The sequence below is a fragment of the Accipiter gentilis genome, chromosome Z (genome assembly GCF_929443795.1).
Source record: "Accipiter gentilis chromosome Z, bAccGen1.1, whole genome shotgun sequence".
NCBI classification, from domain to species: domain Eukaryota; kingdom Metazoa; phylum Chordata; class Aves; order Accipitriformes; family Accipitridae; genus Astur; species Astur gentilis.
The window spans coordinates 80278013-80296189 of NC_064919.1; the positions used below are offsets into that span (position 1 = coordinate 80278013).

Consider the following 18177-nt stretch of genomic DNA (forward strand, 5'->3'; position numbering starts at 1 on the left):
GTGTGGAGGTCTCCCATGAGTTGGACTGAGCCCTCTGACTCCCTGGTACTTCCCTGATGAGAAAGGCAGAGAAAAGACTTTATACAATCCTGAGCAGAGAGGTTTTGTGGCTCAAATTTCTTGTATCAAAGCTCTGGGAAAGCACTGGTGGCTGCTGATTGGGGAAAGTGTCTGTGGAGTGGCGGGGAGAGGGGATCCGTTCTCCAGAGCAGCAAGCTTAGCCAGTTCTCTGCAGATAAGCTGATTTGTTTCCAAATGTCAGTGACAAAAATCGTTTTTTCTTGTGCTGCTGGGAGACTTCTGGTGGACACTGACTAAAATCATGACCAAACTTTCTAACCAGATTATAGCACCTATTTCCAACACAACCAAGGAGAAACTCCTGGAAGAGCTGTACAAGAGAAAGGACCTCTCTTACGTTAGCAAGATTAATATTGTGTAGTGGGGCAATCCCTCCCCTGTGGTTTTGATTTGGGATGACTTACTTAATTATTTTTTTCCAGAAAGTGATCAAAATGTTGCCTCTTTTAGGGCACCTACAAGAGGCAGAAATAAGGAACCCAGGCTATATTTTCAGGCATTTTGGAGTAAAAATTTCAGAGCAGAAGGGTGGTGAATAGTTATGCATTCTGGAAGTGTTTCTTACATTAAAACCAGACTTTGCTATCATTATTTTACACTCTTGAACCTAGTACACAGTCAGTGCATTTCACGTGTGCAGTATGGCTGCTGTGGGCTTGTAAAATGCTCCTGCTGTGAAGGAGAAGACAGTCTGGATGAAGTTACCTCTTGTCCCCTTCCCTGGGCCTGCACAAGGAGCCAGACGAGGTAAATCTGAGTCTGTAACCAAACCCCACTAGTGACCAATGGTGGATGCTTAGAGAAAGTGGCGGAAAGAGTATGAGCAGAGAGTGAAACCTCACTCCGTTCATTCCCGTGTCTCTGGTAATGTGTGACTTGATGATAATAGTGGAGAAGGAAACTGTTTTTCTGTAGTGATTTTAGAAGGGACTCATGTCTTTGCTGTCTCCAGAACTGGACTACCTGTGTTTTGCTGCCCTCTGTGATTTCACTCTCCCATCAGGAAATCATCGTGTGATGTTGTTTAAGCACAAGAGACATGCTTCTCAGCATTAAACAGACCTCAAAAGTCATGGCAAGGAACAGACTGTTCCCTATTGTTCCCTTCAATATTGAAATATCAGCTAAATTAGCTGTTCGTACACACATACACTAAAACAAATCCTTGAAATCACTGTACTCATTCAAATGCTGAAACTTTCGTTGTCACCAAAAGTAAAGAGACCAAAGTAAAGGATGCTCTGCCACTGACCTGCTGTATAACCGTGCACAAGTTGTATAAATTTGCCTTGGTTTCTCCAGAGATAGAATGGAACACAGGACACCTGCCTCCCCACATGAGTGCCTTCAGATCTACAGATGAAAAGTGCTCTACTAGAGTTGAGTACTGTTATTTTTTGAAGCCTAATGCAGATTGGTGACAAGGTGGTGGCTTTCCCTTTGATTGTTAATTACCCTTTTTTATTATACCCTGCATAAGACACTTTCACATTTTAATTAGTGATATCCTGTTCTTTGTAATTGCTGATAGAGCGATTAGACAATGTTTTCTATTATAGCACAATGCTGATTCCCCTTTAAGGAGTACATTTATTTCTAGGCACCATTTGAGTTTATTCTCCAGAGGAAGCACTGAGCAGGTGATTTTAGTAAGTATGCCAATGAAGTGCATGAGGAAGGGGCAATCCATCCATCTTTAACACTGGATTAACTCCAATGCTGGGTGTGCTGACTCGTATTTCATTTTCTGTGCTGGGTATTTTCACCTGGGGACAGTTGAGGATGTAACTGGCCAGTTGAAGAAATGATGGCCGAGATCTGTGCCTATAGGATCTGTTCAGTGCTGCTGATCAAAGAAGCATCTCTCTGAGATGGATGCAGTTGCAAGGGCTGGGGACAGTCCCAGTTTGCCCTTTGCTGACTCTTCTCTGTTTCTGCAAAGCTGACAACAGCTGCATGAGCAAACCCCCCTCAAAATACAGAGCGACATATGACTGGTCACCTGTGTGTCATGGTCAGTCTGGCTGGCAGGTAACAGCCTGGTATTTGTACCAGAGACCTTCTGGGCAGGCAGAGGACTACGTTTTTGGCATTTCCCATTGTCAGATTCAGTAAACTAAATACAGATGGAGTTTCCTCTGAGCTGGTCACCTATTACAGTTGACCTGATAACAGGCAGAGGAGTCTAGGCCAAGATTTCTCTCTCCCTTCTGTACCTGAATGCCTCGGGGCAGATGAATTGCAGCTTCGTTTCTCCCCATTGACTATATGTGGAGCCCGAGGTGATCAGTTCAGCTTCGTGTATCAACACACTCAGATAAAATCACTCCCACCCCTTACCTGGCCCTCAGCAGATATATTTGGAACTTGGTTCCCAAACATTTTAAAGAAAGGTGTTAATCCTTTTTTCATTTATATTTCACCTGTGCTGCAAGAGAAACAGGGCTCTATATAAAAGATACCGTTTTGCCAATGGTAGTACAAATGATTGTGCTGCTCCAAAGACAATGCCATTTTGCACGTAGCAAAGCTAGGCAATCACTTGTGACATTATTTCTGGCTTATGCAACTCCTTCTCCTGCTTATGGATGTCTCTAAGCTGTTCAGAGTTAACTCCACAATGGCAGGTGCTCCTTCTGGATTGCAGACCTAGTAACCTGAATGTGCAGCTTCTTGTGTATTCATAGGGCACTGGAAGATGCATATTTGTGGAGTATACCTTGGCTACATGCATACTTCTATTTGCAGTGTAATGTCATTCATGCATTTCTGTCACAGACCTTCAGAAAGAAGAAGGTATTTTCTCTCTCCTTATGAAAAGAACTAGATGATCCTAATCTGCTGATTCGTGCTGTAGGTGCAGGGTCTGCAGCCTAAAGCCTGGTGGGTTTCAGGGAAACAGTCACTTAAAACTGGCTGTCCTCCCACAGAGACTGAATTGGGATCTTGAGGAACAAAGAGGTTAAATTTAGCTTAAGGTTAAAAAGCTAATGCAGTAAAAATAAGGCCCCAACCTGTGATTTGGGAAAGTAGGTTCTGCTGCTTCTGCTACAGCACGCATCCTGCAGGGATCAGCCACCACATTTCTGTTAAGCTCAGTGCTCCGTGGATACCCAAGATGCCCTGGAGATCTGGAACCCTTCCTGGCATGGTGAAATAAGCTGGAGCCCGGTATCTTATGAGCCAGAGGATGTACACTTTTCTGCAGCCTTCAGACCAGGCTGTGGGGTAACCTGGTAGAAGGAGTATAGCATCCCGTACCCGAACACAGCCATGTACCCCAGCTAACTGGCTTTGCTTACTTGGCTAGAGAGGGGACCCCAACCATGTCCCAACCATGTCTGGACATCTCAGCCCTTGACAACACTCCTGTCACCCTTCTGCAGCCATGTTTCCCATTCGTGCCCCTCTCTCTCTCTCTGGTTGGACATGCTCAGGGGCACAGGTTAAGGAGGAAGAGGAGGGGGCTCCTTCCCAGCGCAGGGGCTGGTGGTCACAGCCCTGCTGAATGCAGCAGCACCATGAGGGTAAGAGGATGGGAACTCTGTCACCTTGAAAGAAGCTGACAGCATAGTCCTACCTCCTTTCCCCAGGGTGGCTCCAGGGTAATTTGCAAAAGGAGGGCAAGTCCTGTAAGGGTCACCAGTCTCCCTTATAAAACCTCTGGGGCATTCCCAATAAAAGTCACCCCACTCCTTCCCCAGCTTTCCCTGAAGACAATTGTCCCATCCACTCTTCTTTCACTTTGAAAGAGGCCCAGTGTATGGTCCCAGTTAATAAAGCTGTAGAAAGTGAGGCAGTGACCCCACCAGAGGCAAATCAATAGCAGCAGGGCCCCTGGGTATTGTGTACTTTAAAATATGCCATTTGAAATGCAGATTTTCCCTGCCTGGGCTGGGGCCACAGAGCAGTAATCAGAAAGGCAGCCGCCTTATTATCTCAGACTGATCCAAGGGGATGGAGAGGAGCTTTTCCCTTCCTCAGCTGAAAGGACATTTTTCCTTTTGCTTCTTTTACTTCCTTGGCATGATCTTTGCCTCATCATTTAAAGCTTTTTTGTATCTTAAAGATTTGTACCCTCTTTCCTCCAACCTGGCCTTTAGTATTGCTCAAATATTTATCTTCTGAGGAGACCAGGAGATGCTGCCAAACTGGTTCATGCCTGTGTACAGCACCTCAAGAGCTAAGAGCCTGCAGTCCCTATCCCAATGCTTGAGAACTGATGGGGCAGCAGGAAAGCACTTCAAAGGCCATCCAAAGCACTGGAAGGGGTGGTAGTGGTGGCTGGTCAACAGAGAGAGATGGGAGAATTTCTCTCACACACCCTTTTGCTACCTCAAGTTAAGGTGGCTATACTCCAACCAACTCTGTCATCAGTGGATAGATAGACACCTCCACAGGCTTATCCATCCTATCCTAGCATGGGAGATTAAGGTAAAAACCAGCAAAGGGTGAAGTTTTGCAGCACAGCTGCACCAAAGCAAGAGCTGGCTTGCTGCTACCTTTGCACCAGGACAGATGCATGTCCGACACTGCCGAGCACCAGCTCAGGAACAACACCAGCAGAGCATTAACCATACAGCACAAACACGGTGCTTACTGCAGTTTTCATCCCAGAATTGGGTCCCTGTGTGGTCACTGTCAGTCTAGTGGTGTGGAGTGAGGACATGTGGCCAGAGGTGGGGTTGGGAATGGGATGGCTGCCTCTGGCGTCAGGTGGCTGTTAGACAGCAGGGTTGTGCAACCACACTCAAGGAAAGGAAATACTGTCCTTCTCTTACAGGACAAACAGATGCACGGAGAGATGAAAGAACTTTCTCAAGGCCAAAATGTTCTGCTAGAAATAGGACAAGGTTGCTACAGCCTGCCTCCCCCAGCCCCCAAAAGAAATACATGTGAAACTGAAGAAGGGGAAGAGGAGATAGATGGATTATTTCTGATGAACTCTTTTTGAAATAGCATGATCATTGCCCTTGGAAAAGGTTTACTCTGAACTATCTGATGACCTTCTCGGGTTTTTTTCCAGTGTTATTTTCTATCCTTGTCTCTGAATCACATGATGTTTTGTTTGACTTTTCATATTCTTCATTCAGTAATAAAAATAAAAATAATAACAGCATCCCACTCTTCCCACCTCTAATGATCTATACAAACACTTAGCTAATTAATACTCATGGTACCCCTGTGATAGAAATACGTAGGTAAAGTGATCAATCAAACAGGAAGAGGACTCATATTTGGTAAAATCACATAACTGACAGATTTGCATCTGTTTTACCTAACTGACCATTGGGAAATAAAATAAAAAATACCTTCCAAGCCTTCAAACAAACAGAAGGTATTCTGTAAAAAATCAGAATGGTCCTTCAGACATCTTTTAATGTCTTTTTGGGAACAGAAATTTCTGCTTTGAAAATAAAATTTAAATTTAATTCAGATTTCAAAAAACCTAAACAAATGTGCAACACCTGGATTCATGTGTCTTAGTGTCTTTCTGAAGCCTGATACGCAATAGTTTGGATTTCTAACTTCCTGAGAACTGTGGAAAAAACCCCAAATCTAAAACTAAAAATGCATATAAAGCCCAAATCTGAGTGTTCATTATTTCTGAATTACCAAGGAGCTGATGATCACAAATATGGTATTAACCCTTCTTCAAAGTATTATGGCTTCAAAATAGCTTCCTCTTCTGGAATGGATCAGAACAAGTGATTTGCATAACAGGTAGTATTTACCAAATATACTGTCCCATTTTGGTCATTTAAATATAATAACTATTATATGCAGAAAATAGTCAATATTCAGTAATTTTCCCTGATTCCATAGGGCTAGCTGATTTTTTTTTTAAGTATCTTTCCAAAATAATTTCACAGTATGAATTGAATAAATATTGGAAGAAGCAATTCTTCCCTTCAGCACTACCTCAGATAATTTAGCAGAAATATCCTTTCATCTCCACAGGAGCTGGGACCTAGGCTTTTAAGGTAAGCATGGTAGTCACTGCTGTCCTAACTTCCCAAGGTGACCACTTATGATGATGAGTGAGAGCTTTGCTGTGCGGGATGTTCCCAGATTTGTTGCAGTTATTGTCTGCAGGTCAGAGCTGCAGCCATTTGTACTTTTTCAGAATGAGGGGAGATGGGATTTACTGATGGGAAAGGACTTGGTGCAGGCCGGAGAGCAAATGTTACCACTGCCTATGTTGCCTCTGTGCCCATCTGTCTGTTTTTACTCACTAACTCTATGCCTGTCCCCTGCTGCAGGATGCAATCAGTCCCACAGCTGGAATTTGGCCAGGAGACCATGGCTAACACTCCCACCCCATTTTTTATGCAAACTTGATTGATGACTTTGATCTTATTTTAAATTATTTAAAAATTAAATAATTTATACAGTATCTGTCACTTTCTAAGGCTCCTTCCTTTGTTCTCGCTTTGCTTTTCTGCATTTTCCCATCTTCCCAACCCTTTTCAATCTGTGCACATTTCCTTTTCTGCATGGTGGGCCAGCAGTGACATGAGACAGCTGATAACTACTTGATACTTTCTTCACAGGGAGAAGACCTGCAGGAACTTTTCCCACTGTTGCTTATTTGGGCCAGAACTATACTACCACCATTCATAGTCTGGTTTGATTTTTGCTGCTTGCGACTTGGAGCTTGGCCACCCCACCACTTACCAGGGTCTAAAAAGGTGTGCTGTGCTGCTCTGAGCTGGAGTGTGTGCCTGCAGGTTCATTCTCAACTGGCAGCAAATCAAAGGTGGTGCCACCTAGCATCGGTCTCCTTCTCTCCAGGCTGAGTTCAGATCTATACCTCAAGCTGGCCTTAACTGAGACTGCAGAAAGAGCTATCAATACCCAGCTGATGTAGATCCACAGTAACCTGACAACAAAAAAGGCTGGTGCCCTATACATGTGTGAACTAAAATAAATAATTGCCCCATAAAAGGGGAACTTAAATGAGTATGGGAAGATATTGCTGAAAAGAAAAAAAAACAAAACAAAAAACCAACCCAAAAACCCTGAAACAAATCAGTATAGGGGCTCTGGAGCTTCAGGGAGCCGTGAAACCTGACTTGGTTTGAGCTGCATACAAAAGAGGTGAAGTGGGTCTGATGATGAGACTTTCTGTGTCACTGAAACAGCACACAGAGTGGCAAGCTTTGTCTGGTCCACTTGCAGGTGACACATGAGGAGGGGAGGCAAAACCAGACACAGAGGAGAACTCCCTTTGCTCCCTGATTTTTTTAACTCTGGATCTGAGGCCATATGGCTGCTGAAGCCAAGGACTAGTTGCTTAGCTGATGTGAGGCCATTGCTGCTATCAAGGTTAAAGTTGTTTAAGCTGAGGTTGAGTGGCTTGGCAGTGAGCAGCAGCATGAGTGAACTGTGACATGGCCATTTGCTGAGCTGCAAAGGAGGTAACTTAAAGAGGAGCTGGGGCCCGAAGCAGTCCTGGTGGCAACACTAACGACTATCAGTCAAACACTGATGGACTGAGACCCTCATCGCCACTCCTCAGTGGTACTGCTGGGTTTGCAACTCCACGGCTGCCCACTGATCTCTCAAATGGCTGCACTGTGGGTTTCTGCTGCACTGGCCACCCTGATGCATGGAGACCTTCTTGCAGGAGCTAATCCAGTCCTGGTGATGTGCATGATGCCTCTCTGGGGGAGATTCAGCAACAAACCGCTGCCTAGGGGACCTGGCAACCTCCTCCATGGGGAGGCACCCTGATAAATTATTGATTAACCAGCACTCGTGGGATTGCTTGTGAACCCTTATATGAAGACATCAGTCAAGCTCGGACTGCAGTGGAATAGCTGGGAGGACAGGTTACGAGTACAAATCAGAGAGCCTAGTGTCTCATGCTAGGCCTGGCCTTACTACTAAGCACTGAGGCAGTTCTTAAACTTGTGTTACCATCATACCTCCCGTGTGAAAACCCGTTGAGAGCACAAGAGAGAGCCATGTCCCTGAGGGAGAAGGGAAAGATAAATAAATCTGATCATCAGCTTTATCGGTACATGGGGAAATAAGACCAGGGGGTCAAATGATTCACCCAAGGTCACATGAGTTGCTGGTGGCAATGGCATCAGCTGTCTTCACTGTCCTACTCTGGCATTTTCACTGTTTCACCTTCCCTTCTCTTGACTTGCCTTAGCTCTTCAACTTCAGTTCGGGCTGAATAAAACTGCCCCCTCTTTCCCTCTCCTCCTATCGATCCCTCCATCTCCTGCTGGCATTTGCGAGGTGCCAATCACCCTGATATCTAAGAGCCAGCAGTCCAAGGTGGATTAATCGGGACCGAGGGAACATCACAGAGCCCCAACGCTCCCTTCTTTCCCTTTTGTGTGAGACTGTGAGATGAAGCAGATAGGGAGAGACACAGATAGGGAGGCTGATTGAGAGACAGCATCTGAGCACGCTCTGGGTGTACAGGCACCTCACGGAAATGTGATCCCATCATTTAGACAGCTCTGAAGTCCTCAGGGTAATTGGTGTCGCCAGCTTGTCATATCCAATGGGTCAAGATCTAAAACTCATTCTTTCCCCTTTATTAGCATATTTGCCAGGAAAAAAAAGAGGGTGGGTCCAATTCTGCTTTCACAGAAATCATTAGGAAAAATATTCATGTGTTTCAGGTGGAACAGGAGCAGACCCAGGAATTGTTTTCACTCTTCCTTCAGCAATAAATCCTCACTCAAGCACGTACCCTCATATATGTCCTGTATTATCTGGTGAGAAATAGATGGAGGGAACTTTTGGTGGGTAGAGGTGCAGACTGTATCCTCTTTTATGTCACTATAAAGCTAGGCTGGAATTAGAAAAATTACTCTAGATTAAAGATTGTGTCAGAAGAGTTTTTGGATGAGAGCATCGAGACAGTGTTCTCTTTACCACCTCTCCAGCTGCCTGATCAATGCCTGTTGTGTAACATTGGAGCCACATCTCCTGCCTGACAACATCTGCTGATGTTTGTCCTGAGCTGTCCATGGGTTGCCTCCCATTAATTCCCGTGGTACTTGGGAGCACAGATGCTGCATCCTTCTGCCAGGCTGCTGGCCACTGACCTGGGCTCAGCTGTGATTTACTGTCTCTTTTCCTCTTCCTGCAGCCTACCCTGGCCATGAGGACAGTTAAGCACAGCCAGGCTGGGGATGGGACAGCTCTTCCATCATGTGAGGAGGGGAGCAGGGGACAAAGGAAGAGACAAAGATTGTTTTTGACTGGGATTAAAAATTAACAGTGCAAAATGGAAGGAAAAATAGAATTTGTCTAATGGGGAGAGAGTAAAAAAAGTCCAGATTACCACCAGGAGTTGGGAGGAGAGGGGAAACTTCTGTGGAGCTCTACAGCACATCCTCATGACTCTATATGGAAGTGTTCAGTGAGGCACAGGACACTCAGTGGAGGGCAGAAATTTCAAGGCCCTCAAGTTAAAGAAAGAACATATGGATGCGATGGGAAATCCATGGTGCCAACGCATGAGAAAGAAATAGGCAGGGAAGAAAGCAAAGCCCTGTGGTCAGTGTGCTGGAGGGAGTATGAGTACACTGGAGTGTGATTCCTGAGTCGGCCCTATATACCTAAGGCAAGGCATTTGGTGTCTCTCATTCAGAAAGATGTTACTCTGGAAAATGGGATTAATGGGACTTCCCTCCTTGCCCTGGTTTTGGCTGGGATAGAGTTAATTTTCTTTCTAGTAGCTGATATAGTGTTATGTTTTGGATTTAGTATGAGAATAATGTTGAGAACACACTGACATTTTCAGTTGTTGCTAAATAGTGTTTATACTAAGTCAAGAACTTTTCAGCTTCTCATGCCCAGCCAGCAAGAAGGCTGGAGGGGCACAAGAAGCTGGGAGGGGACACAGCCAGGGCAGCTGACCCGAACTGGCCAGAGGGGTATTCCATACCGTGTGATGTCATGGCCAGTATATAAACAGGGGGGAGTTGGCTGGGGGCAGGGGGCGGATCACTGCTTGGGAACTAACTGGGCATCAGTCAGCAAGTGGGGAGCAATTGCATTGTGCATAATTTGTTTTGTCTATTCCAATTCTTTTATTATTATTATTGTTGTCATATTGTTTTTATTATTACTAATATCATTATCAGTTTCTTTATTTCTGTCCTATTAAACTGTCTTTATCTCAGCACATGAGTTTTTTTTTCTCCAACTCTCTCCCCTATCCCACTGGGCGGGGGGAAGTGAGCGAGCAGCTCCATGGTGCTTAGTTGCTATCTGGGCTTAAACCACGACACTCCCGTACACAAATCTAGCACAGAGTACAAGAGGGCCACATTTTACCACCAAATGGATGAAGCACCTAGGTGGTGCACTGTCACGGCCTGCAGATCTGCTCCAGGGAAGGCAGCCAACGTCACCTGGCAGTATTCTGTCTGCCTGCTGCAGGGATCACCTCTACCTTCCTCTGAAATTTCTGGCAGAGAGGCCGAGTTACCTGAACTCGATCTTGTCTTGCAGGTCCTTGTTAATTATAGCCTAAGGAAAGGTAGTTATGCCAGAGCTTTGTCAAGAGCCCAGGTCCCTGTACAGTCACATTTCCTCAGGGGCCCAGTGTCCAGGTTTGGTATGTAAGTAGGATACCTGAAGTTAGTGCAACAGTGCTTTAAATAGCTGATGCTTTTTCCCAGTGTTCTTAAACCATACTGTTTTGGGGAGCCAGGACTGTATGTGTGTGTATGTCTGCTTGTCCATTTTAGTATTATTTAGTATGCTTTTATGAATCTAAAAGCACTTCTGTCAACAGCTGCCTTTTTATCCTGTGGTCACTCCAAAGGTACCCACAATGTTGCATGGTGCAGCAGGGGCCTGGCCAAATGGAGCAGAGCCGTCTCCTCCATTCGGCTCAGTCTGTGTGGCCTGATAGGAGAGGAGGGCCAGAAAGGTATCTGTGCTCTCACAAACCTTCTTTGGCACCAGATGGTGCTGACGTGGGGCAGAGAACTAGTATAAGCTGAATTCAGGCCTATTTTATCCAAATCCTCAAAGGCTAGTTGTGTTTGGATTTGACAGCAATGGCTTAGACCCCATAGGAAGTGTTTTTCATAGGTGCACCCATGATCACAGTGTGGTTACTGCTAGAATTGGCTATTGCACCTGTGAGACTTGCCTGGGAGATGCCCTAATCTACCGTGGATGGCATGGCTTAGTTTGCTCTCATCATGTAACTAGTATAATGGAGAAATCACCGGTTCCTTCTCTGCCCAGTTGTTCCTCTGCTCATGTGTGCCTTTGTGCAGTTCTAGGAGCTATTCCTGCTGCCATGAAAATGCATAGAACCCGTGTCTATACTTACTGCCTGTGCATAAGCGCCATATGCTCCAAACTGGATGGCCATGGGGTTGAACATGCCCATTTGTCCTGCCATTTGCTGCATGCGTCTCATTGTACGCTCCTTGTCTGTATCTGCAAACTTCACCACCAGGCTTGAAGAGGCTCCCTGCAGGACAGGAGACAAAGGGAGACAGACAAGGTAATTAGCCTGATATATGGTTGGCTCATGCAATCCGTACATCTAACACAGATTTTGTAGCATGGGATCCGGCTGGTGATGATTTTGGCCATGCAGCCTCTCAGGCCTTTTGAATTTGACCTTTGCAAGAGGCTGAGAGCATCAGGAAGGAAGTAAAGTACCCTGGAGGGTGAATGATGGAGGCCAGCAGCCTGGTTCCTAGTTTCCTCTGAAATTCAAACTTCCCAGCCTGTCATTAATGTTCTCTCTGCAAAAGTTGTTGCCTTATTCTTTCAACATACAGAAGACCTTTTGCTGGATGAATGTGGTAGGATTTGTGAACTGATTTATTTTGATGGAATGTGTTAGCTCTGTGCATGCTACACCCCCTGAGCTGCATCACCCTTTCACACTGCCATGTCTCGTAACCCCCATGCCCAGTGAGAAATCTGTGCCAGCCTTGGAGGTAGGATTAAGTATGCTGAGCAGACTGTGTATCTCATCACGAAGCAGCATCTTTTCAGAACTGTTATACTAGGGGGGGCAAAAATAGTACCTGATGGACCTAAGTTTCCTCTCCATGAACAGTATGAAATAGTAGGCAATAGAGGCTACCACAAAAGAGCCCACATTTAATGCTACACTTTTTCAGGAAAGCTTTACAATGTTTGGGTTATGTCTGCAGTCAACACCGGTGCAGAACTACAGATGATCATCCGAGCTACCTTCAGAAGTCTGTGGAAAAATGTAGAACTTTTGGGAATGAAAGAAATCCCTTTTCACCCCAAAATGAGATGAAAGGTCAGTAACTGTGATTCTTAAATTTCTGACAGGAGGCGGAGATGGGAAGAAACAGATCTGCTTAGGAAGGAAAGCATTGATTTTTTTTTGGCTGGCTCCAAGGGTGGCCTAACTTCATGGCTTGTTTGATTCCCCACAGTGCAGCCTTCCCAGGGGAAGAGGGGTGCAGGGAAGGGGGGTTCTGGCAGCAGCCCCGACAGCAGGCAGACAGTTGCCTCGGGAGCTGGGCTGCCACCGAGCCTGGGGAGATGGACAGGTGAGCTGTCAAGAGACTGACAAAGAGCAGCTGAAGTCATTGTGCTCCCATGGTACGCTTCCCATTTGACACACTGGTAGTTGCTGATGGAAATACAGTCAGCGGGGAAATTGCCAGTTCAGCCTCTGGCTGTGGCGGTAGAGGAAGACCAGCTCCATGCCAGAGGATCTGGGCTGTTGCGAGGCCCCTGTTTTTCTAGCAGAGGTGGGATTGCCTGGGATTGCACAGGGGAAATGTTATTAACTGGCTTACACACATCCCTATGTGCCTGTAATCAGAAAAAAAATAGTCTCGGTGAAAGCAGATTTGCTCTGCTACAAATTGGGAATAGCATAGTGAACAACAACTATGGACATACATATATATAAGCCCAAGCTATGCATATTCAATAGCCTCTCCAGATCCTCAGTTATGAATAAAGACTTGAGGAATTAACTTGCTGAAAAAACCCCCAAAACAATCTAAGGCCACACAATGAGCGATGTTCCCCTGGATTAGCAGCCTGTTCTGGGAGGAAGTGATTTTCATTGGCAAAGAATCTTTCTTTTTGACCTGTTAGTCTCTCTCTAATAAATCTATAACCCACTCAAACAATGTGGTGAAGAGCAAGGGGTTGAAAGAAGTGCTTCAAGAAGACAAAGGGATGGAGAGATGAATGCTCTATTCAAAGGTGGAGAGCAGTCTTCAGAAGTTATTATAACAGCAAAACAGAAAGCAGGGCGGGGAGAAAAAAAAATCTAGCCAAAATACCCCTGCATTTCTGCTCAAGGCTGGGCGACTTTTCATTTTTTTTAATCACATGATGTAGTTATTGATCCTTCCCCAAATCACACTCTTAATTGCAGCTCATCGACAAATGAATATTTTAATGCATACATTTCCTGCTAATTATCACCTGGACCAGTCCTTAATTAGATTTCAACACTCATTTAATTAACCCTGATCCAAGAGACTGTTTGGTAACCTGAATCTAATGATTTAAACCTATTTGCAGCTGTATTGGAGGGAGGGAGGTACTGGTCCGCAGCAGACTGGGCTGTTCAGAGCTGCTGTTGTGATTTGCAGAGCAGAGGCTGCAGCATGGTGGGTACAATGCAGCATGGAGGATTTTGAAAGTGAACAGGGGGAATGAGTATTCGTTTTGCAGATGGGTTTTGAAGATGTGACCTGCTCTAGTTAGCAGGACAGAGAAGTGTAAATAAGTTTGTGTCTTCTTCCTTCCCCTTTTCTTTCTATCTCTATTTGCCCTGTAAGTCTTAGGGCCAGAGAACTGCCTTAGGAAATTGCTGATGCCTCACACTGTTGAAAACCAAGCTATTATTGTAGATGGGATCATGAAGACATGGGTAACCTCCACATGAATCTCTTGCCCCTCGAGTGTTCTTTCCTCCTGATGTGAGTCATAGTGACTGCACAGCAGCCATTTGACCCAATGGGATCTAAGACCGCCTCTTATGAGATGTTTTTCTGGGTTGCTTGTCACAGCAGGACTTCAGGACTCTTTGAACATCACTATCATATACACAGGGCAGAAAGGCTATTAGCAAATAGAAGCAAGTTAGAGCACACACTACAAAGAAAGAGGAGAAAAAGCAGCGGTTTTTAAGAGTGCTCTGCTATGAGATACGCATGTAAGCAGTTAAAGATATGTAGCCAGTAGAGATGCTGCATTGCTCTTGAATATGAAGATTGACCTTGGGATTGATGTTTTCTGTATGTGGTTCCTCATGTGCAGCCCTTTCACGTGGCCTAAAGGAAATCAGGCAGTAAACTCTATCAGATCACCATCAGTGCAGGATTTTTAGCAGAGGAGCCAAACAGTGCTGTTCATCTACAGCAGAACAAGACTACTTTCTACTCCAGTGACTCCTACTAATCCACTGGATAACATTAGAAATGCCCCAGAATGGGCCAGATTTTCCATGGGGTAAAAACTGCAGAGTCCTTCATCTGGAATATTTATTGCTTCCAAAAGCAGTTAAACCATGGTGTAAATCAGCCATTGTCTGCTGACAAAGGCAATAGGTCCTGTCTGCTCGGTCATTTATTAGTAATACATAATCTCCCTCTTGCTCTCTCTGGTTATTGGACTGGACTTTATATTTCACCAACACCCAAGAGAGTTACAGTGGGTAAGTCAATAATGTTTGAAATGTACTTTGAGATCTGTGTGTTAATTCTGCATTTTGTTGAGGGAAGGACCTGTTTATTTCTCTAACCTGCAGATCCACAGTCAAGAGACCCTACCATGAAAGTAAGCATTCCTGCTGGTGCCTCTGCAATAGGCTACATGGAATTGGCATTTATCTCCTTTCCCATCAAATCAACCTCCTTTTTCAAGTGCTTTGATATCTACTGATGAAAAGAATAATATAAGGACTAAGTATTATGCTTTCCCTATTCTCTCTTGGGCCAGCAAGTCTACTTAATATGACTATCTTGCTTCCCGTCCCCCTCCCTTGCGTGGTAATGAATTGCTCCCCTTAGTCAGCAGAGTCAGATGCTCTCTAGCCTGGCAGGGCGAGGGAAAAGATGGAGGAAAAATCACTCTGCACCACACTCACTTTGTAATTCCTAATCAGAGCCCTCTCTGGGAAAAACTAATTTCCCAGCCTGTCTTGACATGTGAAATAAAGTCATTCTTGAAAATGGGAGCTTGACAGGTCACTTGTGAAATTTCATATTCAACTAAAAATAAAATATCCATCCATTGATATTTCATTTAAAGATAAAGGAAAACAAATCTTTTGCCTGTTTTTTGGGACTGTTTCCCATTAGTTATGGCCCTCCAAATGGAGTCTATATACGAATTAAGCAAAAGCTTTTCAGGAGACCAAATAGTACTGCACGGCATCAGGGAAAGTTGCTTCTCCCTGGAACAATATTCATAGGAAAAGTTTTGTGAAGATGTTTCCTTGCAGAATAAAAACCTGAATTTTCTTTTCCTGTCAGCCCTGCAAGTCTCCTTGGATTCAGTAGGTTACCAATCTCTACAGATAGTTAGGCATCTTTTTCTTGCAAAACTGATGAATTTGGGCCTAATTTGCCAAGGCCATTAAGTCATGTTTCACTTTAAGCTTAGTGAATGTCTTATTGGAGGTAAGCATACACTCACGTACTTTACTGCAACAGTGTCTCTCTCATATAGGTGGACTTTTATGTCTTGGTTAGCTCAAATGGAGCCAGTTAAAAGTTCTGAGCCAAAATATTGAAAAAGGGCTTGTTACATTAAAGTTCCAGTGACTAAAGCTCTTGACTATGAGATCTGAATGTACAGATCCTATTAAGTACCTTCCAAAATGTCAGCCATGCACACCAGCTAAGATGCTTAAATGAATAGGTGCTGCTGGATACTTCTTGTTTGGGCAGTCAGACTACCTTCCTAAGTGTCAGCATGTGAATGGGGTTGCTTGTGCTGGAAATTTTACCTTAGCACTTGCTTTGTGACCTCAAAGCGGAGCTGGCAGGATGCTGACCTTCAGCAAGCCATTCAGGCTAGTATTTCCACACAAGGATCCTTGACATTAGGGCCTGAAAGCCAGTGGAGAATTTCTTTGCTTTGGGCTCTGTCAGATCAGGCCATTTGGTGTGATGCCTCCTAACTTTAAAAACAAAACCAGATTTTCTTTGGAAATGCCTGTGTAGCTCTTCTGAAAATAGGGCTGCTGAATTAGCCAGTGGGGGTTTGACCGCAACCTGGGATTTTAGACAAGCAAAGAAGGAACTACTGTCCAATTAAAACTGTAGAGCAGAGGGAATTTTAGCTAGGTAGAAATGTAATTACCCATGCTGGAAGATGGCCAGATGACCAGGACTAACATTCCTCCCCTCTTGTGAAATACGCTATGTTTTTCTGTGCTCGGGACTTCAATTTCATGTCCCATCTGAAAGACGAGTAGGACGGCAGTAACTAGGAGCGATTTCCACTGTACAGTCCTGAGAGCTGGTTTAGACACACTTGAGATGAGAGTGACAGAGATGGAGCGGGGAAAGGAAGCATTCATCCAGGGCTGGAGTGGCAGACCCTTTGATAATGCTGCTCCCTCGGTAGAGGGGATTCTTCATGCAGTGTCTAAGCAGAGAGAGTTGCTGCAGGTATTTCCCTTCACAGGTCTCCAGAGCAGTAATTTATTTGGAGTGGAAGCTTGATTTAGGTTTTACTTGCCCATACACTACTTAGCAGGTGTCTCTCTGAGCTAAAGTTATTGCTTTCCACAGGGCAACAGAATTGTTGACTTCTGGTGGCACTGTACCCAATTCTAATTAAAAAGAACTCGATATGTAACCTGGGTATTAGTATGCCCCTCAAATCAAAGCCAGATATCCAAACTACCTAAACTTCAAAGCAGAGTTCTGCAAGCAGCTCTGTGTTTTTCAGCTCAGTCTACAGATGATAAAAGTCCTCACAGAATCATCCACTGTCCTTAATGCAGTATGAAGTGGAAAGTGTTGTTATACCAATAGACTGGAAATTCTTACCCGCTATTTAGGATTATGAAAGCAATAAATAATTATTTTTTGTCTATTTGAAGAAAAACTTAAAATCCAAAATTCAAAAGAAAATGTTACAGGTTTCCCTTTCCCAATAAGAGTAACATGGTTTGGAAGATAAGGTATGTTTAGTTCTGTATTTACTAAAAATATACTTTCCCCGAATATATTCTTACAGCAACAAATGATGACTAGACATAATTTTTTTATAAGTTATTATTACTATTAAGAAATTGTTTGGTAGCTGCAGCGTACAGCCCCATGAAAGTTAATATCTGAATGATCTCTACCTCCAGCTAAATAGGCAAGGATGAAAATAAGGTAAGTGGAATAATTCCAGAGCCATAAAGTGAATTGTCTATTGTCACAGCAAGGCAGCATCACAAACAGGTATGGAGCCCCTGATGCTTTGGGACTGTGCTCACATGAGCTCCACTCTTCCTTGGCAGTTCAGGATGAGGATGTGAACATCCTAAGATGACTTGGAAAGAAACAGATGTTGAAGAAGGGCTGGCAAGCTGGGCAGATACATTTCAACTGTGCATGTGACATAAAAGAACATTTCAGTGGCACAGATTTGCAAATACGCTGCACATGACTAGGCACTCCAGATCACTATCATGCTGTATGACTCTAGGCTATCATGGTGTAAAGCACGTTGCTTGACCGGGATAGTAAGAAGTATTTGCATTTTTGCAGCATTTTTAAACTGAAGATCTCCAAGCACTGTACAACCACAGGGTCATCAAGTGATAAATGATTCTGCTTGCAGGGATGTATCACCTGTGCTTTAGTAGGGTGAAACAGGTGGTCAACTGAAGCATGAGATAGTGTAAACTCAGTGAAGCTCTGCTGGTTTTGGTGGAATAAGAAGTTGGTTTATGCTGAAGGATCTGCCCTCACTGAATTCCACTCCACCATGACTGAAACATGTCTCCTTGCTGCCAGGTGAGACTTCACATCCACTGTTCCTGAAAGTACCACACAGACCTTCAGGATGGGAAGTCAAGCATATTCCCATACTTGATTTCACTTGCCAGGAGACATCTGAGGCAAAGACAGTGCAGTA

At 44.4% G+C, this 18177-nt stretch overlaps 1 protein-coding gene across 12 annotated transcripts in view; it reads right to left on the reverse strand.

Annotated features, from left to right (window-relative positions):
- CELF4 (CUGBP Elav-like family member 4) overlaps positions 1-18177 on the reverse strand; it is a 718598-nt gene that overhangs the window by 74241 nt on the left and 626180 nt on the right. For all 12 annotated transcript variants that reach the window (XR_007505106.1, XM_049795649.1, XM_049795645.1 and 9 more), the window contains exon 6: positions 11405-11548. Coding sequence is in view for 11 of the 12 variants with exons in the window: in XM_049795649.1 (XP_049651606.1) it covers positions 11405-11548 (144 nt within the window). In the remaining variant the exon portion in view is untranslated. The remainder of the gene's footprint in view (positions 1-11404; positions 11549-18177) is intronic.